At 41.2% G+C, this 24,749-nt stretch overlaps 1 protein-coding gene and 1 pseudogene across 1 annotated transcript in view; both read right to left on the bottom strand.

Moving 5' to 3' along the window:
* Window positions 1-340: 340 nt before the first annotated feature.
* On the bottom strand, window positions 341-1,471 carry LOC102869594 (annotated as a pseudogene).
* A 9,262-nt stretch (window positions 1,472-10,733) lies between these two features.
* The window catches only part of LOC102869190 (ADP-ribosylation factor-like protein 15-like), a 651,283-nt gene continuing 637,267 nt past the window's right edge, over window positions 10,734-24,749 (bottom strand). The window contains exon 5 of the mRNA XM_006889569.1: window positions 10,734-11,084. Coding sequence (XP_006889631.1) covers window positions 10,932-11,084 — 153 coding nt within the window. The 3' untranslated portion in view covers window positions 10,734-10,931. The remainder of the gene's footprint in view (window positions 11,085-24,749) is intronic.

Here is a 24,749-nt window from a genome sequence, read left to right as displayed (position 1 = left end):
AATTTACAGGGCACTATACCTGATGTAATGAAAAGAAAAAGAAAAAAGACAAAGCTACAACAGATAAAAGACCTCAGGAATGTACATCTAATTGACACTACATTGCATTAATCAATAGCTGCACTTTTTGCAAACTGTGGCTATGACAGTCCTGAACAAGAAGGGTTTTCTGTTTAAGCTGCAGTAACTTTTCTGACTATGGATCATGGTTCCTCCTGTGGCAGATTTTTACAGTTCCTCTAATGCATTTGGGACGATTGTCTCAAAGTAACCTGCAGCTTTCCTGACAACTCCTCGCTCTCTCTCCTGCTAGGAACTGTAGCCCTTTGTTGTTGAATTTTTAGAACCTTCTGCTACCATATCCACCACTTCCACCACCAGATCCATAACCACCACCATAAGGACTGTCCGAGCTTCTTCCACCAAAACTGCCCCCTTTCATGGGTCCTTAATTTGACTGCTGTTGTCCACTATAATTTCCAAAATCATTATAGTTTCCACCACCACCATAGTTCCCCCCGCCAAAGTTTCCACCTTCATTGTAACCATCCTCCACCACCGCTACCATATCCACTATCTTGGTTTCCATATCCTGGTCCACCACTTACCATAGCCCCCTCTACTACTATAACCAGGGCCACCGCCGTAATTGCCACCATCACCTCCAAATCCATTGTAACCACCATCACCTCTTCCATAACTACCTCTGCTGCCACCACCTCCTCCACCATAGCCTCCTCGTCCGCCAAAGTTCCCACCACTGCCAAAGTTCCCTCCACCACCTCCAAAGTTTCCTCCACGACCCATAAAGTTCCCAGATCCACCTCCACGACCTCATTGTGAGCCAGCAGACTGCATCTCTTGCTTAGGAGGGGCCTTTGTCACTTCACAATTGTGCCCATTAGTAGTGTGGTATTTCTGAACAACAATTTTATCAACTGTGTCATGATCATCAAAAGTTACAAAAGCAAATCCTCTCTTTTTTCCACTCTGCCCGTCTTCCATAACTTCTATGGTTTCTATTTTGCCATATTTTTCAAAGAAGTCTCTGAAATTATACTCTTCTGTATCTTCTTTAATGCCACCAACAAAAATTTTCTTCACTGTGAGATGGGCACCAGGCTTTACAGAATCCTCTCTAGAAACAGCTCTCTTTGGTTCCACTACGTCCATCAACCTTGTGTGGCCGCGCACACATTGCTGCATCCACCTCTTCAACACAAGAGTAAGTCACAAAACCAAAGCCCCTGGAACGTTTTGTTTGGGGGGGTCTCTCATCACCACACAATCCGTGAGTGTGCCCCATTTCTCAAAAATGTTCTCTTAAGCTATCATCTGTAGTTTCAAAGCTCAGACCACCAATAAACGGTTTCCGTAACTGCTCTGGTTCTTTAGAATCATGACCCTCCTGCCCGCAGCGGCGGCGGCCAGAGTCGGGCTGGGGGCGACCGGGAGGCGGTTTTACTTCCATTTTGAGACCGGACTGTATTTTTTATTTCTTGACTGTTGCTACGATGGGTATTGATTGTGGATACACATAAGATGAAGTCACTGACAATTTTTAAATTTTTTCTCCATCTATCATGATATTGTTTACTTGTCCAGTGGTGAACAATTTTGTTTTCTTGATGTTGAGAAGTAATCCATTTTGCCTGTAGAACACATCAATATTACAACTCGGAGTTTGGATTTTTTTTTCTTCAGTTCATCTTGAGAAATGATGAACACAATCTTCCCTTTATTTTAATTTCAAGCAGCTGAATATTTCATTCTAAGACTTTATTTTGTCTTCTCTGGCTACACTTTGAAACCTTCACCTTGATTCCTTTTCCCCCATCATATATTCTATTCGTTTTTGTTACCCTTCATTCAAAAGCAAATTTTAGAGTCTCACTCATTTCAGTCTTTTCTTTCTTAATATTTTAGTGACTTTTGGCTTTCTTTGTATATGATGTCCTTGCACAATTCCTCTGTTTTGCAGTCAATAGTGTTACGTACATCAAATCTATCCTTGCGATAGTTTCTAAATTCATGTGGCATATACTCAAGGTTGTTTGTCAACTGTCTTGGGTTTGTTTTAATTGTATGTAGTTTAAACTTGAAGTTGTACACAAGTAATTGATGTTAGGTTCTGCAGTGAAACCCTTGCCTTATTCTAATCGATGTCCTGGGTTGTTGTCTCTTCCCATAGACATAGTTGAATTGATTCCTATGGATTACAGCTATCGAGTTCCACATGTATAGGTGCCATTTTATATTGCTGAAGAAAAGTATTTCCAAAGACAATGTTGTTGATCTTACAAAATTTTATCTTGCCGTTTTTATTGTCATTTCTATTACCAAGGCCATATTTCCCCACTATTGAGCCTACCTTGTCTCACACTTTCCCATTGCAATGCATTTTATTGCATTTTTGATCAATTTAAACTTGTACAGCCTAGTGTAACATTCAATTTATATATCTTTGGCATTAGTTGTATTTATAAGATTTCTCAGTGAAGACGTCTGAGAAAAATTAGGACTAAGAAAACATAGAAAACATATCTAGACTCACTTTGTAATTTTAATATAACAAATTACCTCTAAAAGCAAAAACTCCTTAATGTTAAAAAAATCCAATTCAAGGAAATTTGTAGTAACTGAGTCTCATAAAGTATTAGTGTGTCATGATATTGTTATAACTCTAGGATCTAAACAATGCCTGTTGGTGTTTTGTTATGTGTCATTGAATCAAACCCAACTCATGGCTGGCACCATGAAAGGGTTTCCTAGAAATAAACTGCACAGGAGCTGATTGCCTATCTTTGTCCCTGGAGCAGCTGGTGGATTTGACCCATTTGTACTTTTGAGTTGGCAGCACAGCTTTTTACTACTAAGCCACCAGAGCTCCCTGAACAACACTTAGCATATTGTATGTTGTTGTTAGGTGATGTTGTATATGACTCATAGCGACCCTATGAACAAACGATCTGAACACTTTCTATCCTGTGCCATCTTCACACTTCCTGACACACAAGAGCCCATTACAGCAATCACTGTGTCAATCCACCTGCTTGAGGATATTCCTCTTCTTTGCTGACCCTCCACACTTCCCAACATCATATTCCTTCCCAAGGAATAGCCCCTTCTAACAACATGGCCAAAGTATGTGAAGCGAAGCCTCATAATTCTTGCCTCCAAAAAGCACTCTGGTTGCACCCTCAATTAACCAGTATTCAGGAAATAAGGAGATGCATTGCATTAGGAAAATCTGCAGTTAAGGACCTCTCCAAATTATTGAGGAGTAATGATGTTAGTTTGAGGACTAAGATGCAACTGATTCAGGCTACTGTCTTTCCAATCACTTGCTATGCATCTGAGAAGTAAACAATGAATGACAGAAGGTTGATGCCTTTGAGCTGTGGTGTTGGAGAACATCCATGGACAGCCAACCTCCGTCCTCCCCTCCCCCCAGATATATGTACTAAAGGGAAAAAATGTGTTGGGTGTAGTTTATAGAGAAGAGTTTTGATGGAATCCAAATTTTCTGGAGCCTATGAGGGTAGATAAATCCCCAAAACTAAGATTATGAGATAATTATTAAATTTTGAACCTTAAGCCACCTCTCCAGAGTACTGAGAAGCAACCATTGTCAGTCTAGAGACTAAGGTGCACTTGATCCAGGCCATGGTCTTTCCAATTACTTGCTATGCCTCAGAAACCTGGACAATGACTAAGGGTGACAGAAGAATAGATGCCTTTGAGTTGTAGTTTGGAGAAGAGTCTTGAACATACCACAGACTGCCAAGAGAACAAATAGGTCTGTCTTGGAGAGGGTGAAACCAAGTTTCTCCTTGGATGCTGGGATTTTGAAGCTCCATCTCACAGACTCTGGGCACCTGGCCAGGAAGGACAGGTCCTTGGAGAAGGAAATCATTCTCGGAAGGCTGGAGGGACAGTGCAGGGGAGGAATACTCTGGATGAGATGAACTGATATAGTAACTGGAGCAATGGGGGTAGGTGTGTCAGAGTCAGTGAGACTGGCTCAGGACAGGGTGTCTTCAGAGCTGTTTACATAGGGCTGCTATGATTCAATGGCACATGACAACAACAAGCCAAATTTATTCTCTGAAGTCTTTGAAGCAAAAAGAATTTATCTTACTAGTAAAGTATTTCTGCTCTGAACATTGTGATCTTTTAAAGAACTATCTATATGAGATCAAATTGGAAGAGGACATTGAAGAGCTTGGTGGGACATTTTGCGGAGCAGTAAGTTAAAGATAATAGTGGTGGGTTGTTTTTGAAACGGATAGTGGATTGGTAGCATAACTTGAAGAATATTATCAATGTCATTATATCATAAAAGTAGAAATTGTTGAACTGGTTTATCTTGGTTGTATATACTTTCACCAAACTAAAAAGGGTTGAATATATGATTAAATTTTTAAAATAATATCTAAGTACAATTAAAACAAAACGCTAGATCTAATGATCTTCAAAGCCTGTGAAAAGGACAATGGTTGAGTCTTGACAAGCTGTCATCTGAAGATGTCTGTTGAAGCCGCTTAATAAAAGTGTTGGGTTGATACACCTCATGTCTAGAAAGTTGTAAAACAACTGGAGAAGGTCCAGAGCCAAGTCTGACTTGCTCCAGATTATAGAGAATGACAGCCAGACTTACTGTTTGCATTCCTGTCTCTGCCTTTTGGTGAGCTGTTTCCGTTCCAACAAACTCTTCTCATATTTAATTAACTTGGATATTTGTAAGTGTAATGATTTAATATCTTATCATACCAGCCTGGCCTTCAGGGTGCCCTGGACATATGTTTTTTCTGATTGTTCTTTATATACATTGTCCACAAACCAGCCCCAGCCATTCATCTCCATTTGAACTAAGGTAAGGACCAGGATTACTCTTCTTCTTCCAGCCAACAGCCTCTTTTACAGACGCCGTTTAAAAACAGAGCAAGCTCCCCCCGCTCCACGTCTTCTGTAAGCTTGTCCAGACATGGAGGCATCATTAGGCCAGGTCTTCCACTCATTCCATTGCTTGCAAAGCAATCATTTATAGGCGTTTGGTGTTTTGTCTGACATCTGTTTGATGCTGGCGTTCCAGTCTTTGTCTCAATGAATCACTTGTCAGGAAAGGTTGTGGCATTTTAGGTTGGATTTCACACCTCCAGGGAGGGTTTGTCTGTGATAGAAATGATCTCGGGTTTTTTTAAAAGGCCAGCTTTCTCACCCATCCCTTTTCGCTATCCCAGAAGAAACAGGAAAATGAGGGAGACAAGGAGAGGAATAATTATTCCAAACTCATTTTCATTTGTGTGTATGCTCTGTACCTATGGGTTTGAGTCAGATTTTTCTCTCTGGGGACAACACGGTCATGTTACCTCCATGGTTGGAATGTTCCTTGCTACCAGAAAGAGTCCTGCTGAAGTATCATGAGGGCATTTTGAGAGCTTCAGAAGAAAGGAGAGACTTTTACAAAAGAAAAGAAGGCAGATAGAGAGAGGAAAGGAAGGGCGGAGATGGGGGAGGGAGGGAGGAAGTTAATCAATTTACTACTTCTGGGTAGCCTGTAGATTCGCTTTCTAAAACTGTGATTTGATGGTTGTGTCCACTTTGGTCCATTGTTATGGAAATGCTTAGAAACAGTGGTGGAGGGGGGTGGTGGGGGTTACACTAGGCTATAAACCTGGCTGAGCTGAGCAAAGCTTTACTTCCAGGAGTCCCTTTCCGTACTCTCCAAACAAGGCATGGTGGCGCTTACCCGGTGACCTCACAAGGTCACTGTGATAATGTGGTAAGTGAAGTTGCTTTGAAAAACCACAAAGCACTCAGGATTTCTTGTAAAAAGTGATTATTCATACAGAGTTGCCCATAACCACTCTGGTTTCCACTGGAAGACCTGAGGAGCAGAGCAAGGAAGGGCCTGTGCAATGCCAGAGAACACACTGTAGGTGGCCTTTCCAAACAGCAGAGGGGGAATGCAAGTCGGGAAGAGAGAAGATCCAGTAGAATAGGACAGAGGACTTCTTACTTCCCTTGTTTTGCAAAGCATGGAAGGTTTTGGGGTGACTCTTCTTAGTATCTTTTGAACTCTTTGCACTGATTTCACAGGAGGTCACACTATAAAGCAGTTGTCTCAAACACATGAGTCGCTAAGATAGTAACTCTGATGTGCCAGTTCAACGAAGGAGGACAGCTTTTCATTTAAGGTTTCAATTCAAATAGAATGCTGATGAGGAGGGGAGCTGGTATCCCATCTGAGCTTTCTTTGTTTTGCAAGGGCTCCTTTTCATGTGTCCAAATTAGTACAATGGGGGTGGGGCGGGGTGTCAGCTTGTGCTCATCTGTCACTCTGTGCATCTCCCGGTTGGAGACATTTAACCCCAAGATGCAAATCATTTAATTATGCTGACTCAGCGGTGACCAAAAGTTGTGAACTCTTCCGGAGTCAGGAATTCCTAACCTGATTGTGGTAATGTATTTCCCAGCATGGACTTGAGGTGGAGTGAACCCAGGCTGGGAGGGGGAAGTTTATGTTCTCTTAAAGTGTCTGCTCACAGAGACAGACCCACCTTCCAAAGCCCATGGAGAATGAGGGATCCCAAATGCAACCCCCACTTCCTGACCCCACACACATAACTTTTCCTTTCTGTTTGTGCCATTAGGTCAGGAGGTTAATGACAATGCACTCTAAAATTATCAAGAGGATGAAGCCAGGCAAGATTATTAGATTTCCATTCAAGCCTGAATATGCAATTGGAACAAGAAAGAAAAAAAAAAAAAAACCACCACCAACCCACCCCAAAATAACACCAAACCCAATTTGCTTCACAATCTTGTAGTTCTTCTGCCCACATTTGCTGGGATAGGTCTGACTTTCAGTAAACCTGGGAAAGCAGGATCAGGATCCAGTTGGATCCCTGTTTAGAAATGAGGTGTTGCAAGCTCTGGGTGTAGTCAAAAGGATGAGAGTCAGAGTAATGGGGCATTTGGGACCAAACAAAGGCTGGGGTTTGAATTTTTCATCTTCCATTATGTATTTACCCCCTCTTTCTCATTCTCTCTCTTCTCTTATTCATCCATCTCATTATTTTTCTTCCTCACTCTATTCCCCCCTCCCCCAGAGTATTCTCATCCTTAAAGCTGGGCCCCAAAATATACAGTATTTCCTCTTAAAGTCACTTACAAATATTTATTTCCTAAGCACATTGCCATGGAAGGAAATACTTCATTGCACCAAAGTCTGCCAGTCTTGGAAAGTTGTTTTTGCAGCAGATATCGTGAAAGGATGCTTTGACTGAAGATGTCACTTGCCATTAACATCTGACTCTGCTCACTCATTCTGAAGGAATGGCTCCAGTGAAAGTCAATCGCTGCTGAAGACAAACCAACTGGAAAAGACAGTTTTTTTTAAGGTTTTCACAATGGCTTCAAAGGAAATGCACATTAATCATTTGTTTTGACCCAAGAGCAGCAAAACTTATTTTTGAAGACTTAAACAGACAACACAGATGTAAACAGAGATCTGAGATTCCCAAATGATTAACGCTGTAAAGAGTCAGTCTGAGAACACCAATTCTACTCAGCATTTATTTTCATTTAAAGATAGTGGAAATCATATAGAAATCACAGACAATACGAGTTCTTTTTGCCAGGCAATTGTCCACATGAGTCAGTTAATCTCTACGAACAGACACAGAATCCGCACTCCTCACTTATTGACAGGGGTAAGTTGTTATGCAAAAACTGGCGATATGCAAAATCCAAGGGTTGACCACATTAGATTATCACACAATTACCAAAAACACATCAATGCATAACTGCCAAAGGACAGGGAGTCTCCATGGTAGTGGTGCAAAGGAAGTCCAATTCTTTAAGAATTTGTAGGTAAGTCAGAACAGGTGCATAAGATTCTTATTTAGTCCAAGAAGGAGCCCTGGTGGCACAGTGGGTTAAGGGCTGGAACGCTAATGGGAAATCTGGCAGTTCAAATCCACCCTTCACTTCACGGGAGAAAGCTGAGGCAGTCTGCTGTTACAAAAATTTACAGTCTTGGAAATCCTCTGGGGAAGCAATCAATTTGGTGGCAGCGAGTGGGTTAGGGTAGCAAATGAAGGTGATTGTGCTAAAGAATTTGTTGTGAGGCAGGGTTGGTTCAAGCATATCAAAGTGAGAGCAAATCTATGTAACGCTACAGGCAAGCAGGAGTGGTCCTTAAATCAGACATTTTTAGCCCTTGGACTGCCTGTGCGTAACTGCCACGTGGTATCCTAACTGCCAAACGACTGAGAATCATGGTTCCACCACATAAACTTGACCATTACAGCCAGCATTGCTCTAACCTCATACCTCAGCACTGATTATTGCCAGATACAGGTCGTTGATGTACAAAAGCTTCTGAGAATACATTTCCTACAGTTTTAAAAGTGAAATGCTGGATGATGAGATAGTCCATAGGTGAGGAGAAGGCGTATTTTCCTTTCTTTCTTTCTTTTTTTTTTTTAATAGAAAGAGAGGGCAATATGGCAGTTAATTAGCAACCAATACTGTAAACTATAGTAGATAAAAAGTTTTGTCATATAAATTAATTGCCATTACAAAAAGGCAACTGCTTTAGCTAAGAAGGTACAAAAACTGGAAACTTCCATAAATATAACAAGAAGCTAAGTTACGAAATACATAACAGACTGTTTTTCCTAGATAATATTTGAATATGCAGGATAAGACACCTGTGGCACTTTACACACAAATAGGAATATCACACACACACACACACACACACACACACACACACACATCCAAGCCCCCATCCCTCCCCCAAACAGGGCATATTCTAGAGTGACAAGGACAGGATGCGGCAGGGAAGCAGGTTCGAACTGCTAGACAAAGAAGGAGCCTTACTGACAGTTGCAAAGCATTAGGCGTCAGACAGAAACTTGTCAAAAACAGCTGTTGTTGGGTACTGATTGATCATGTTTTCATTCTGACGGCTGAGACTCTGCAGACAGTCGTGGGTCTGAGAAGAAGCGCACACATGAACACACACACACAGACAACGGGAAGTCATTTAACAGATGGCTTGGAGCACTCAGCCACAGTATCTTAAAAAGACAAGAGTCTACATTTAATGAACGTGCAGGGGAAGCGATGCCTAGTAATCATTTATTTTTCATAGATTATGAGCACAACAGGACATGATAAAAAGCCAGGTTTGGCTATCTGGTCACTATAAAACTTTTGGGCTGCTCATGGATTACACAGAGTTAAACCATCTAAGGATTCAGGAGACTAACTTGCATATGAATCATTTAGAGATCTTTTTGATCCAGTCCACTTTTTTAAAAGCTTAAAGAAAGGTTCACTGTTTCAAAGGCAATGATTTCATTTAGACCCATCTATGAGATTAAACCACAAAACTATATTGGAAGAATGTTAAGGGTCTGATGTATATCTTTGGGAGGATTACAAAGTATTACATCACCCTGTAATGGAGCATGAGTGTGTGGTATTTGGGTACCAGTCTATACAACCCCGAAATTATAAACATGCTTTTATTGCTCACGTGTATGGAGCACTTTTTTTATCATTTGGCCACTTAGTAGTTCATGTGGTTGACAAAGTCTAGAGAAAAATGCCAGAGTATTTAATTCACAAACCTCAATATACAGGGATTATTCTTGATTTAGAAAAGGTCAGGGGACTGAATAATTGTAAAACTGTACATTTATCTCTATGCAATTTTATCAGTTTAATTAAATGGAAAAAAAATATTAGCCCCTAAGCTTGAAATTGGGGCAGTAAGATGATTTATTCATTGCAATTAGCTCATTTTTAAGGGCACATTGAAACCCCTGAAAATAGAGGTTTATAATAGAAATACTGATAGACCTGTAATTACTAGATGGAGACATTAACAGACTCCATTAAACTACATTAGCACTTAATGAATAAATATACAGATGATTCCGTCTTTGATATCTTTGTCACAATCTGTGCCAGTTTCAACTATACTTGGCGTGGCTGCTTTTAAATTTTCTTTTAAACCATTATTTTTTAAATTACTTTTTCCGTTTCAAACATTTAGGACATTTTTAAGAAAAGGTGCCGGTATTATGTTGCAACTGGATTTTATGCAAGTTAATTGTTCTGGTCCAAAATATTGAGGCCTTGATCAAATTATAATCAAGGGGGTATGCCTCTGCCTACACTCCTCCAACTCCTCTCAACAAGATGAAAATAATCTCTTCACTCACAAAGGAGGGAGAGGAGTCTTCAGATGTAATCAAGGAAATGCTCTGTGTCTTGTCTAGAAAGTCTTCGAAGTAATTCTTCCTACGTTACTCTTTCCTGATGGGGTGATTAAATAAAATTTATTTTTTGTGCTCATTTTTGTCTCCTAGTCTATAAGGTCAGTATATTTTAAAAATCCCCAACATATATATATATATAACATGAACCCCCTCACCCCTACAAGAGACTTTGGAAATGATATACATATTGTACAAAGTTCCAGCCACAGGACATTCCACACACACCCCCCCCCCCAACGAGCCCAGGGAAAATTAGTCAAGGTCTTGTGAGTCTTTTGGAGTTCTTCAGAAGGGATTTGATTTCCATGAGCCATGAATTCCATCCATTTTAGCACAGAGCATATAACGGATGCTGAGAACAGAAGGAAGAGAGATGCAGTGGAGATAATTAGTGGTAAAAAGAGAATAAATTCTCTCTCAGTAGTGTATACTTGACGTTAATGCCAATGATAATTCACCTGATTTACAGAATATTCACTTTAATAGAAAGATGAGAGTCTGAGTTAACCAGAGGGGGGGAAATATCGATACAGCCTGATAGAGTCTTAATACCAAAATAAAATGAAAATGAGAGACTAACATAATAGGCTCAAGGCCTGTTGGGAACCCGTTTGTTGTCTCTGCCAGATTTCACATTCTGACAGCTTCGTGGTCTTTTTCTTCTAACAAACTGATCAGCTGAGAGAAGCTATCTTTCAGTGAGTCCATGTCGTCCAGCGAGCAGGGCTGCAGGATCCAGCGTTTCCCACGTGCAAGTGGTTCAAGTTCAAAATATTTTTTGACCTTCAAGGGGGGCAAAAAAAGAAAAGAGAAGACAAACGTGTTATCAATTATACCAGAATCATCCTACCAAAATTTGCAGAGTGATGAAGTGGTGGATTTCGTGGAGAATTTATATGAACTGTGATGCCTGAGACTTCGTAGAATACCGTCCACAGCTGTTGTTATAATGTGGGTTATGTGTTGTGACCTGGGAGTGTTTTCTTTAGGGGTGAATGACTCGCTTGCAAGCCACCATTATATCCATACACTTAACAGCATGGGAGGTCTGATGAAGGCTAAGAAAGAATTACAAGCACTTATGGCACAGGGCAAAGCCCACTGCAGACACCAGAGAGATTCAATCCAGTCAAAATGCCTCGAGTAGAGCAGCTTTCCATACTTTATCATGCTGACTTAGTAACAACCAACAGAATGTACCCTATCAATTATTCAGGAGTCAATTATTTTGACCATGAAGCGCATAAGACAACTAAAATTCTCACTCCATTTTTTCTCTTCCTTCCTTAAATTTCTAGTGTCTATTTTGGAGGCCTGAGAAAGTAGAAACTGAGTGTATATATACGTATACAAGCCTACATAAATAAAGATACACATATAAAACCTCCCAGCTTTGGTCCCCTTCCTCCCAGTCCTGAATTTTTAAGGGAGAAAATAAAAAGTTCAAGACTTTAGAATTGGCAAGCATCTGAGGTATTTGCTACCTTAAAAATCTGTTTATGCAAGAGTGAATCTCAATGGACAGTCAATCAAGTTAGAGCCTCACTCATAGCTGATTTTGACACCAAAACTCCTTACCCATTTGTTGTTTTGTACCATTGAGTGCAACCCACTCTGAGCTGACCCTCCAATGGGTTTCTATAGGCTGTAAATGGCACAGAAGTTGACTAGCCATCTTTCTTCTGTGGATTCAAATTGTGTACCTCTGGATAGGCAGTGCAACTCCTTACCACTAAGCCACTGTTGTTGTCGTTGTTTTCTGACGTCAAGTCGAGCATGACTCACAGCAACCCTATGAACAAAAGGCCTGAAGCCTTTCTGTAACTATTGTCATTTATCAAAGTTCATAGTTTCCAGAGGCATGTTGTTTAGGAAGTGAATGCCAATCCTGCTTCCAAAAGGTATGCATATTCAATATTATTTGCCAACACAATTCAAAGATATAAATTCTTTGTTCTTTTTTTCTACTATCCAGCTTCCATATCCACTATCCACCCACTATCCATATATATGTGGACCAACCAATAAGACTAGGCCACAAGAACTCCCAATATAAATGTGTCAATGACATTGGTTTATCAGTTGTAACAAACATATGCCACTAAATAGCAGGGGTAACCTGGGAGGCAGGTATAGTCTGAGAATGCTGTTTTCTGCTTAATTTTCCTGTAAATGAAAAACTGTTCTGAAAAAGAAGTATTAATTTTAGAACAAGTCCAAAAACTACCAACTAATGTTCAATTACAAATCATTCAGTATGGTTACCTCCTTATTTATAAAGATGATCAAATTGTTATGATTTCCAGAAGTACTGAGGTATTTTACTAAGAATTTGATAAAGTACTAAATTAATGAAGCTGCTTCACTTCACACACACTACATCACACAGGAATAAGACACTGGATTTAGAGTTCAGTAAGATGTGACATAACACAAAGTAGACAGTAGCAAGAGCTGCAAATCAAAACAACTATGAGATATCATCTCACTCCAGTAAGAATAGCAAAATTTAACAGAACTGCAAGCAACAAATGCTGGCGAGGTTGCGGAGAAATAGGAACCCTTATTCACCGTTGGTGGGAGTATAAAATGGTGCAACCCCTGTGGAAAGTGGTATGGCTCTTTCTCAAAAAGTTGCAAATAGAGATACCATTTGACCCCGCAATACCACTACTGGGAATATACCCTAAAGAGACAATAACAGCTACCCAAGCAGATATATGCACACCCATGTTTATCTCAGCTTTGTTCACAATAGCAAGGACCTGGAAACAACCTAAGTGCCTATCAACAAATGAATGGATAGAGAAGCTGTGGTATATTCACACAATGGAATACTATGCTGCATTGGAAAACAAGGAACTCATGCAATATTATTCAAAATGGGTGACCCTGGAGGACATTATGCTGAGTGAAATATCTCAGTCACAAAAGGACAAATACTGCATGGTGCCACTGTTGTAGAAAGTGACTGACATCAGGGTTGGGGTAAGACTGAGGAAAACTGGATAGATTATATATACTGAATTGAAACAGATGAAGGAGAAAACAGTTTAAAAGTGATACATGATAGCATATTATGATTATCACAGGAATTCAGAATTAAGGTTGCATAGTGGAGCTCTGGTGGCCTAGTGGCAAGGAGCTGCACCTACAATCCCAGAGGCACACGGTTCGAATCCACCAGATGCTCTGCTGGGAAAAGGAGGGACAATCTCCTTCTGTACCAGTCAGATCTGATTTGACGGTACACTCACACACAGAATTAAGGTTGCATAGTGGAGTGCATTTGGGGTGGGGGGGCAGCATCCGGGCCAGGGGGGATTGTACACCAACGAAGAAGTTTATCTTTTGCTTTTCAAAGAGAGGAGTGAACTGGGGGGAGGGGGATAAAGAAAAAAGTGCAACAATGAATGAATGAAAATCCAAAATCTCTGTAAATGTTCATTAAAATTAATAAAATAAAATTTTTATAAAATTGTAGAAAACAAATCTAAGGTTTAAACTGTAATAAAATTTTGAAGGATCGCTCAAAGATATTCTCTGTCAACAAACTACCTTAAATTCCGTGTGCCATGGAAAAATTCCAAGGTCATACTTTAGTCAATACTTAATTAAAAAAAAAAAATCCACAGAACTACTGTTGGAGTCTCATGTACACATGCCATTTACAAACCTGGTCTCATTTTTCATCATCACCAATATCAACCACCAGACTATAGCTAACATGACAGATATATCATCCAAAATGGTCTTCAAAAAAATACTCAGATTGGTTACTGTCAAGTTGGAACTGACTCATAGCTGAACCTCCAGTTGCCTGTAAGAGGTGGTCAGTTGCACAGGAGGACATGGCCCATGGATCTCCCATGGAGCAGCTGGTGCATTAGGACTGCCTGCCTTTGTGTTGGCAAGGAACTCTTTACCCAGTAGGCTACCAGAGCTCCTTAAAATGGTCAGAAGGGTCTGTATAATTTTTTGCATAGGAATCAGAATATAAATAAAGAAAAATTGATTTTTTAATGTTAATTTAAACCCAACCCAACTCAACCCAATCCACCCTACTGCTATTGACTTGATTCCAACGCATAAGAACCCTCCATCAGGTTTTCAAGGGAAGGACAGCCTTTCTCCTTTGAAGAGGCTGCTAGATTTAAACCGCTTACCTCTCAGTTAGCAGCCCAAGACATAATCCACTCGGCCCCAGGGCTCCTTAAAGCCAATTTAGGAGCCACAAACATGCTAAAATTTGAAATTCAATTGTTACTAAGTGTGACCCCATAGGTGTCTGCAATTTCAAGAGAAACATCAGTTCAACAAAGTCAAAGGCCCTTGAGGATGGGAGGGTGCTCATTCATTCTAATTTTTAATATAAAAATCTCACGCACATCATCAGAGCTGATTTGGCTCAAGGTATTTTGACAAATGATGTGGTTGAGGCTTCTTGGTTATAGAAAAAATAAACACCATTCTTTTGGGGTTTTTTTCCTTCCAAGAGTACACCAGCCAGGCAATATGCATTTGAGAGAACCTGCACTTGCTCCTGTTAGGACCAGGACCTGGGGGCCATGCCTGCGTGGGCCTGAAAGCTCCCAGGAATTAAGGACTTCTGGCTACAGGAGGAGCAGGTGGTGAACCAGGTTTAAGCTAATAGCTAGATGGAGAAGTTGTCGTGTCAAGTGTTTACAAGTAGATATGTTAGCTGCTTTGCTTTACCTGCAAATCAAAGTGTCCACTATGCCCACCGAGGGCATAAATGGGGACCCACTGGTCCCCAAAGACACATAGTTTGAATCTACCAAATTCCTCCATGAAAGAAAGATGGGCAATCTTCTCTGTGATTTTCAGTCTCTGAAAATCCATTAGATGGTCGGCTATGAGTTGGTTCCAACTCGAAGGCACATAACAAACAACAGAAACAACAACAACAATTAGCTGGGAAGAGGGCTTGTGGCAAGAAACCAGGTAATAGTAAAATAAAGAACAAGATGAAAGCACGTTATTCCCTAATCAAAACGTCTTCCAAATGCTTTTCCCTCCCCTAAAAATGACCTAGAATCAATCCCTGTAGCATATTTTCAACTACTACAGAGGCAACAGTAGATTTTTAAAGAAGCACAAAAGAGAAGGAATGTGTGATATTTTGCAATATTGACCACACACACACACACACACACACACACACACACACACACACACACACACACACACACTGGTTTAAGTTACCCATTATGCTGGTTTCCAGGCAACTGAAAATACAGTCTATCGCATAGGCACACTTGGAAGATAATAAAGACGTCTGATGGTAGCAATGTTTCCGTAGCTGTTCCTGCTGAATATTAAACACGAGAAGGAACTGGGAGCTGCAATTTCAGGGTGGTCACCAGATAAAGCTGCCCGGTGGTGTTAAGCTGACAAATAGTGCTGGGTAACTTGAGAGTTTCAGACCCGTAACCTTAGCAAGCCTCTGTCCCTGCCGTATCTACCCTACTCGCAGTTAAACGATTCCACACCGCTCCACACGTATATTATCAATTCAAAAACAACTTTTCACTTTACAATGATAGCCACAGACAATGAGTGGCTGTATTTGCCACTAGGACATGGCTTTTATTACCCAGAGTTTTATGTTTCTACAAAACAAAGATGACAAGGCAAGGGAGGGGAAGGCATAATGCTTTGACGCTGACTTTTAAAAAATTACATTTTATTTTGTTTTATTCACCTGAACCTCCAAATCTACTCCCCCTGTGGAAGAATTAAAAAGAAAAACAAAAAGAAATCACAGTTCCGTTTGACTTCTCCATCATTATGATTTTTCTATATAGTAACATGGAAATTTAAAGAATGGTGTTAAGTTTGATCAACAAAAAATCAACTGCTTTCCTTTGGTACTGTTTTAAGGGTAAGAACAAACACAAAACCCCAAACAACTGCCTGCCTTTGAATCAAAGATTTTTTTTTTAAAGTTAGACATGATTTTTTCTAAAATGCATTTTCTTATTAAGGTATACATTTTTAAAGTGATAGAAGAGAAAATGAATCGGAGACTTGAACACTTTATCAGCTGCTTAAACATCACGGTTAATTGGAAACTGCTGGACTAAGGAGACGCAGATTGTCTCACACCGGCTTCTGGAGACGGTACCGGGGGGAATGACATCAGAATACAGCTGCCTGGCAACCTGTGGTCACTCAGCTATTTTCAGGAATGCCACAGAGAGTGGGCATGTGTTAGCAGCCATGTGTCCACCCTAGAGATAGGAAAACAAAGCCGCCGGAAGGAGCTAACCTATTTTAGCGATGCCATCAGAGTCCTCCTTCACTCATGCAACTGGGAGTGATTTGCGTTCCTGTGTCCTATTAGTCACACACTGCATTTGCTATACAGTCCCGTTATAACAGAGGAAGATCGGCACCACCTCGCTGCAACTAACGCCGGAGCAGCTGTGAAACCTAAGAGACATGACATAGCCGAGGCAGCCCACTCATTGTTAGGAGATGTCCTTTATGTTTCCTTGAGGAGAGAGAATGAAAAGAATTCCTTCCTCGTTACAGGATCGCTGATGCACCAGCAGTATCATTCATGGACTGCCTCGTCTTGCCTTCACGTCAGTTCAAAACTTTGCTTTCAATTCTTACAAACCTGCTGGGATTAAATCTAGTGGTCGCATCAATGGCTTCTGACTTGTACTGATAGGTCTTCTCTTTTAAAAAGTCTGTGAGCCTCATTTTATTTATAATGTTTTGTTACTAAACGGTGTAAGGAAGTGTGCCAGAGCTGGCCTAATTTTCTTTTAAGCTCTGCATCGAGCAGGAACACAGACAATCCAGAAAAGACCTGCTTAGTGCTCCTGCGTCAAGAAGAACTGAGTTCCTGGCAGATATTTACAAACAGAGCTCTGATTCATGTGGATGCATAACTCAAGGAAACTCACTGCTGTTTGGGTCAGAATGAACTAACAGCTGACTCTCCATTAGGTTTCTGAGGCTGTAAACCACAGGGGAGGAGGCTTTCTCCTGAAGAGCAGCTGGTAGATTCAAACCACCAGGAATGCATAGCCCTTGGGCCAACAGTGCAACTGCTATACCACCAGAGCTCCAAGGTGCATAGGAAGACATTTCAAAGAGAATGAAGAAATCTAATTAGCTGAAGGAGCTCTGATGGCCTAGTGGTAAGAAGATGTGCTGCAATCCTAGAGGAAATGCCCCTAAAACATACATGAACAAAAACACTGTAAATGAAAGACTGTATAAAACACAATATGCATGCAGGAAACAATCTGTATATGAGTGATAAAAACACTAACTGGAAAAAAGGGATATCCTTTTGGGGGGGTGCTGTGCAGACAAGGCAAAGGCATGCTGACAATTCCTTTTGGGTAGGGTACTGCTGTGCAGACAAGGCAAAGGCATGCCATTTGAACCCACCAGCTGCTCTACGGGAGCAGTCTCCTCCCATGCAATTTACAGCCTCTGAAAACCCGCTGGAGGGTCAGCTATGAGTAGGTTCTGACTTGATGGTGCAGTTTCCTCCAACACCCAGTTATGGTACACCAAGTGCCATTAGCACGAACAACTCATTAAAATTAAAAACATGCCTCCAATTTCTAAAACACCACCTGTGGTGGTCCTGTCTCTGTTGAGAACTGTCTTTGTAGCCCATGAGAAATGTAAATGACTCTTGCCCCTGTCTGGTGTTACTGGCTTATTTTTTCCACGTATTCACTCCCAACGAATGAAGTTGGATACTTGCTTCCGTTTCTACATGCTTCGTTTAAAAAAAAATGGAATCAGCCTGACGAAGGGGCTGGTCTTATAAGACACACAGCCCCTCACTTCAAGGCTTTTTCCTTAACTGCCACCAGTTCCCATACTCATGTTGAGCCTTTGTGTGTCAAAGTAGAACTGTGCTCCGTAGAGTTTTCAAAAGTGGATCACAGGCCTCTCCCTCAAGGTTCCTTTGGGTGGACTTGAACGTCTGGTTAGCAGTTAAGTACTTTATGACTCCTTGCCATTGAGTTGGAATCAAACCATTGCTGACCTTCCACTGGGCTTCTGATACTGTGATCAGCATGGGAGGCAATGGCCCATCTTTTCCCCTTGACGCTGCTGGTGAATTTGAATCTCCGGAGAGGCATGGCCTTTGAGTTAGTACAACTAACTCCCTACAGACTAAGTAACCATAGCTGTCTTTAAGTACATCAGTGATCATCAAAGACTTCAATGTGCCATTTCCCAAAGCCTTTTCACTCATATACACTACTGACTACAGCTAACATCACTCAGTGGACCAGACTTTAATCATGTAACTCAATTTTAATCAAATGTGCCTTGAGAGAAGGTTGATAAAAGACATGTTAGAAATACTGGCACATTTCTTTTCACTTGTGAAAGAGGAACTGGGCTTAGTGGAGGCATCTGGGCAGACGGTTTTAGATCTTTCAAATCAGTAGTAACAGGTGAGCAGCTAGTGCTAGCAGCAGGGAATATTAGGAGGGCATCAAGGAAAACACAGGGGCCAGGAGAAAGCGCTGCGTGCGTGGGATTCAGCAGGAGCTGAAAGAGAATGTGAGGCAGTGCCACTCAGTGAACTACCCTGAGCCCAGCGGGGTCACTGTTGTGTTCCTGCCATTTTAAACACACACAGGACATCTAAATAAATACTTTATTCTGTCCAATGCAGTACCTATGAATGGTTCTTGAGGCAGGCTTATATTGGTTTGGGACTCTGGTAAAGTGTGGTCTTGATGATAAATTTATCCCAGGGCTCCAATTCAGAGGACATTAGAAGAGCCTGAAGAGATAGAAGTTGTGTAGGTTCTTTCCTTGGCTGTTATAAAGGGGCAAGAATGTCCTTCATCTATTCTCTCCTCTTCTTCACTTTGGCCACTCATCCAGACACACCAGTTGTATTTTGTACCACACTAGGAGGGCACATTTGCACTGAACTGCCTTACGGAATGCCCCAAGCCTGCTGGGACTGGCTGTAACTGATTGTGGGCATTCTTTTTCCCAATCTCAAGTATGATGCTGGCACATTTTACAAGTCATGACATCAGCCAAGGTTGGAGCATTTACGCGATGGAGACAGGCTAGAACACACAACAAACGGGGGCTTTGTGTCTGTCTCACAGGGTCTGGCTGTTCAACTTTCGAGAGTGGCCTTCTCCTCCATGCACTCGCAGAGGGGGCTCTCCAGTGCTGCAGCCTTCATCCCAGGAGCCCCGGGAGCTGGCTTAACTTGGTGACCTTCACCGAAGCTGGGGAGAACTTGGTCCAGGGCTCCAGGACGCGGCTGGAGATAAAGTGGCAGGGCATCATTAAGATTCTTCAGAGTGCATTCTTGGCAGCTTGTTCAAAGAAAAGGTTGGTCTAGAAAAAGGAACACCAGCTGTTCCTTTTTGCATTGTTCTGTTCACAGGATTTTGAAATCCTTAGAAAGGTACTAAATATGTCATTAAAGGCAAGAGTAAACAATGCAACCGAGACCAGCTTGCCATAGTTCTGAAGCCACTGCAAATGCAGATTGGCTCCGAAGGACTTTGCTCTTGAGTATGAATATGGACCAGAAGAGGCTGCCTCTGTGTTGACCCAAAGCCTAATACTACTGTGGGAGTGCACGTTTCTAATGGGGGATTGATTTCCAATGCAATGAGTGTAATCTGAAAGTTAAGTTCTGATAAGACGGCTTCTTTCTCAAAGAAAGGAAAGTTCGGTGCAGCCTGTCTGACCCTGGAATAATTAAAAACCAGACAAAAGCCTGCAGGTTATGACCTGTGAATGCGCCTCACCCTCATACAAGTCTTTCCCAGACAGCAACTTTTTGTGTGTACAGAGAGGCAATAGTTGTAGAAAACCCCTGTCTTCCATGCACAGAAGAAATTAGCCTGTCCACAAGGAGCCAAATAAAACGATCCTATTTGCTTCAGTAGCAAGACCTGGGCTCTGTAAAGCAGTCTGGTTTTGTTTAATCGACTAGCCTACAGTGTAAGCAAATTACTTCTATGTTCTCCTTTTGATATGCCTGGGGGTTTGTTTGATTCTCCCATTCAAACAGTTTGCTTATCAGACAACCACAGTGAGAGGAACAAATTACAAAAGCAAGCCTCCTGCCTCAGGGTCTAAAGGAAGGTACCCCACGTTCCCGTCTGCACCCTGCTCTCTCAGGTCTTTGTACTGGGCCCCTGTAGTCTGGGCACATCCTGCACCAGGTCCTATGCTGCCACCCCTGTGCTCACCCTGAAGGCTCCTTCTACAGGAGGGAAGAAACCTCACTGCGGTGGGGCAGGTGCTATGAGTGGAACTGCCCTAGAGGTTTGAGAAAGTAATGTGTCTTGTGTTCTTTCTGGGAATAACCAGTAGATTTGAACTACTGATCTGTTAATAGCCCAGTGCTTAATCCCCTAATGTCACAACAACTCATGAGAAGAGGACAAGACAGGCATATAAATACTCACTCATGTTCGAAGATCTCAAGAAGAATTTGCTGTGTAGGGTTGAGTTGGAAAAGACCCATAGCTGGCCCTGAAGCTGGCTTTCAGAGGCAGTAAATCACACAAAACCTCTCTAATGATTGAGAAACAATGATGTCCATTTGAGGACTGAGGTGTGTCTTTTTTAGTCACTTGCTGTGTATCTGAAAGCTAGACAATGACTAGGGATGACAGGAAAAAAAATTGATACCTTTGAACTGTGGTGTTGGAGAATATTGCTGAATATTCATCCCAAGGACTGCCAAAAGAACAAATAGATATTGTCTTGGGGGAGGTGCCACCAAAGTGCTCCTTGAAGGCAAAGAGAAGGAAGCTTTGCCTCACAAATTTTGGGCAGTTGCTAGGAGAGGTTATTCCCGGGAGATGGACATCATGCTTAGGAAGGTGGAGGGACCACAAAAGAGTGGAAATTCTCAACCAGGTGGGTTGACATGGTGACTATGGCAATGGGCTTGAGTATGTGAGAGATTGTGAGTATGGCATAGGATAGAGAAGGGTACAGATCTGATATTCATAGGATCGCTACCTAACAACAACAACAACCAATCACGTGGAAGTAGATGCCCTTTCCTTCTTCCATGGAGCAGCTGGTGGACATAAACTGCGTGTTTTTGGATTGGCAGTGCAACTCTTTACCATTAGGCCACCAGAGTTCCTTCTCAAGAGGAAGAGGACTTAAAAAGTAGTATAGAAAGGGATCAAAACATGTCAGGTTGTTACCCAAAAGGTCACAGTTAATCATGCAGATTCATGGGAGGATGATGGGCGGTCTCCTTCTGTAAAGATTTACAGCCTGGGAAGCCCTGGGATCCGTGATTGGCCCTCGTGGTGGAGGGCCGCTATGAGGCGGAGCAGGCCCAATAGCACTGGGTTGTGGGCTCAGCCATAGTAGCCACTGTTGGCCGCCTCCTTATCTCCTAGTCACCCTTCTCCTTTCCAGATAACTAACTTTCCCATAAGTAAAGCTTTACTGGGACACAGCATGTCCATTCATTTAAATAATAGCTATGTGCACTTCCACATTATAACAAGACAGTTTAGTAGTTTACTCCAGAGACAGTGTCCAGCAAAGCCTGAAATATTTACTATTTGGCATCTTACAGAAAATCATTACCAGTTCTGGCCTAAACCGATCTGCAGTTTTTCATGTTACCAGGAGGGAGACAGGAGAAATGCTAGGCCATCAGGCTTTCTGGACCTCAGCTTGACCTCTTCCTGCCTGACTTTGACTCTAACTGAATCGCGACAGATAATCTAGATTTTCCAACCGAGCCAGGCTCCAGTTAGGATTTCCGAGGCTCTGGATGGTAATCAAGCAGGCAAAAGAGGCCCTTGCTCAGCAAAGCCTTATTTTCTTCCATCTCTGTATCTGTCTGTGTCAGTTTCGGAAAGAAACTTCTTAAAGGCTGCAACAAGAGGCCAAGGATTTTTCAAGTCCTGTTTCAGGTACATGGTGACCTGTCAGTTTAAGGTTTTTGGTGTCTTTGAGAATGGGTTTTTGCATACGGTAAGGTCATTCATTGTTACTTCATCACCTTAAAGAGGACTATGCTGTTAAATAACTCACTAAATTTAAAATTTATCTTCTAAATCTCAGTAAATGGGATCTCTGAATCTTAATTAGACCCATGTAGTCGCATCTACTTCCTAAACAACATGCCTCCGGAAACTTTAGGAACTTTGATAAATTTCAATAGTTGTTCGAGGGACTTCAGGCCTTTTGTTCATAGGGTCGCTATGAGTCATGCTCAACTTGAAAGCAATCAACAGATTCATCCTGGAGAGGGTTAAAGCAGGTGGCTCCTTGGAGGCAAGGATTCTGAGGCTTCGTCTAACATACTTTACATATTGTAAGGAGGGACCATTCCTTGGAGAGGGACATCATGCTTGGTAGGGTAGAGGGACAGCGCAGGAGGGGAAGGCCCTCTATGAGGGGATTGATTTAGTGACTGGGGTAATCGGGATGGGTGTATCAGAGGAAATGTGATTGGCACAGGATTGAGCAGGGTTTAGGGCTGTTGTACATAGGGTCGCTATGAGTCGCAAGCGACTCGATGGCACATAAAAACAACCACCCAGTAGTTAAGAACTCTTAAACATTTGAATTTGATCTATTGAATGGATAAATACAGTGACTCTTCACTTCTGTAAACATTTTAATACTATTTACAAACTTGACTAAATTCTCAGACTTTTCATATCAGAGACCACCACTAAAATAAATTATACAAAATTTTAAATTAGAATAATAAAACAAAATTCTATGAGATTGGTATATATATATATAGATAGATAGATAGATAGACTGATCTCTCTCTCTCTCTCTCTCTCTATATATATATATATATATCTATATCTATCTATATCTATATATATATATAGATATATATAACATTTAAATAATGTTTTAAACTGTGAGTTTTGATTTATCTTATCATTTTTATATTCTACATGCTTTGCTTTCCAATGTTAAAAAGATTTTTTCCATTAAGGAAACAATTTTCCATCCCAAAGGAAATGGGTTATCTTTCCATGAAACTTGACGTTCTCATCTCAGCGGGTTTGGTTGCTTTTCAGACAGAAATTTTTGGCTGGAATGTGAGATGGCCAAGGAAAGCTTTCAAAAATACTCATGGGCAGGTTAAGCCCTTAACAAATAAATAGCTTGTGTAACAACAAGCACTTCATGGTATTCAAAGGGGGTTGTTTGCTCTCAGATAGAGATGATCATACCTAATTCGTAACAGTGAGTTCTGGTGGAGTAGTCTGTATGGACTTGTGCTTCTAACCCAAAGGTGGTTAATCTCCGATGCAATTTATGGCTCAAAAATGGCTGAAGGGTCAGCTATGAGTTGGTTCTAACTCAAAGACAGTAAGTTTGAGTAACTGCCTTTTTATTTTTTTAAATTTATAAGAGGCCACTTTTGAGCTCAACTAAATATTGATAATTTCCTCCACCCCTTGGGAAAATTTTGTATATATTTCAATTAAAATAGAATTTAAAATGGGTCAATGGCCTCAATTTTAAATCTAAATCATAAGTTCTTAGAAGAAAATAGAGAGAGCTTTGAGCCTTAATTCCCCCCACCCCCAATAATTGTCAAACACAACCACAAATACACAAACAACAGAACATAAAGTAGATTAGGTCGTTATAAAAAGTCAAGATACTCATCAACCAACCTTATAAAAAAATAGACAATTTATGGAATGGGAAAGAATCTTCAGGGATTATATAATTGATAAAGGTCTAATATCTCAAATATATAAAAAGCTTTCACAACTTAACAAAAAGAAAAAAGGACTCAATAAAAAGTGGTCAAATGACATGAACAGACACCATTTAAAAAGGATACTCAAATGGTCAACAGAGACATGAAAAGATGAACAGGGTCCCTAGCCATCACAGAAATGCCACAATGAGGTATTATTTTACCGTTCCAGAAGACAGGGTAAGGTTTCATTGTGTTGTACATAGTGCCCCTAGGAAATAGAGCTAATTCAAATGGCACTTAACAGGATTACAAAGATTAAAAGCACAGAAAAGGAGTGTTAGAGAGGATATGGAGAAAGAAAGACCCTACAATTCATAGTGACATTCTGAAAAACTGATCAAAACCTTGACCTATCCAGTCTCATCAGGATCCTTGCTACGCACACATCCATTGCTACAACCTTGTGCCAATTCATCTCCTTGAGGGCTTCCTCTTTTTCATTGACCTTCAACATGTCCCCAGCTTTTGACAAGGACTGGTATCTCCTGATACCACACCCAAAGTATGTGAGATGGTTTCACCAGCCCTTTATCGAGTTCTACAAGTTTCTTTTTGTATATTTTAGATACTAGATCGGTCCTTGTTGTTGTTGTTGTTGTTATGTGCCGTCGAGTCGCTTGCGACTCATAGCGACCCTATGCACAACAGCCCTAAACCCTGCTCTATCCTGCGCCAAC

Source organism: Elephantulus edwardii, unplaced genomic scaffold (genome assembly GCF_000299155.1).
Source record: "Elephantulus edwardii isolate Elephantulus edwardi_28Jun2011 unplaced genomic scaffold, EleEdw1.0 scaffold00079, whole genome shotgun sequence".
Classification (NCBI taxonomy): domain Eukaryota; kingdom Metazoa; phylum Chordata; class Mammalia; order Macroscelidea; family Macroscelididae; genus Elephantulus; species Elephantulus edwardii.
Note: the sequence above shows the minus strand (reverse complement) of the source record. Positions and strands in the feature narration are given on the sequence as shown.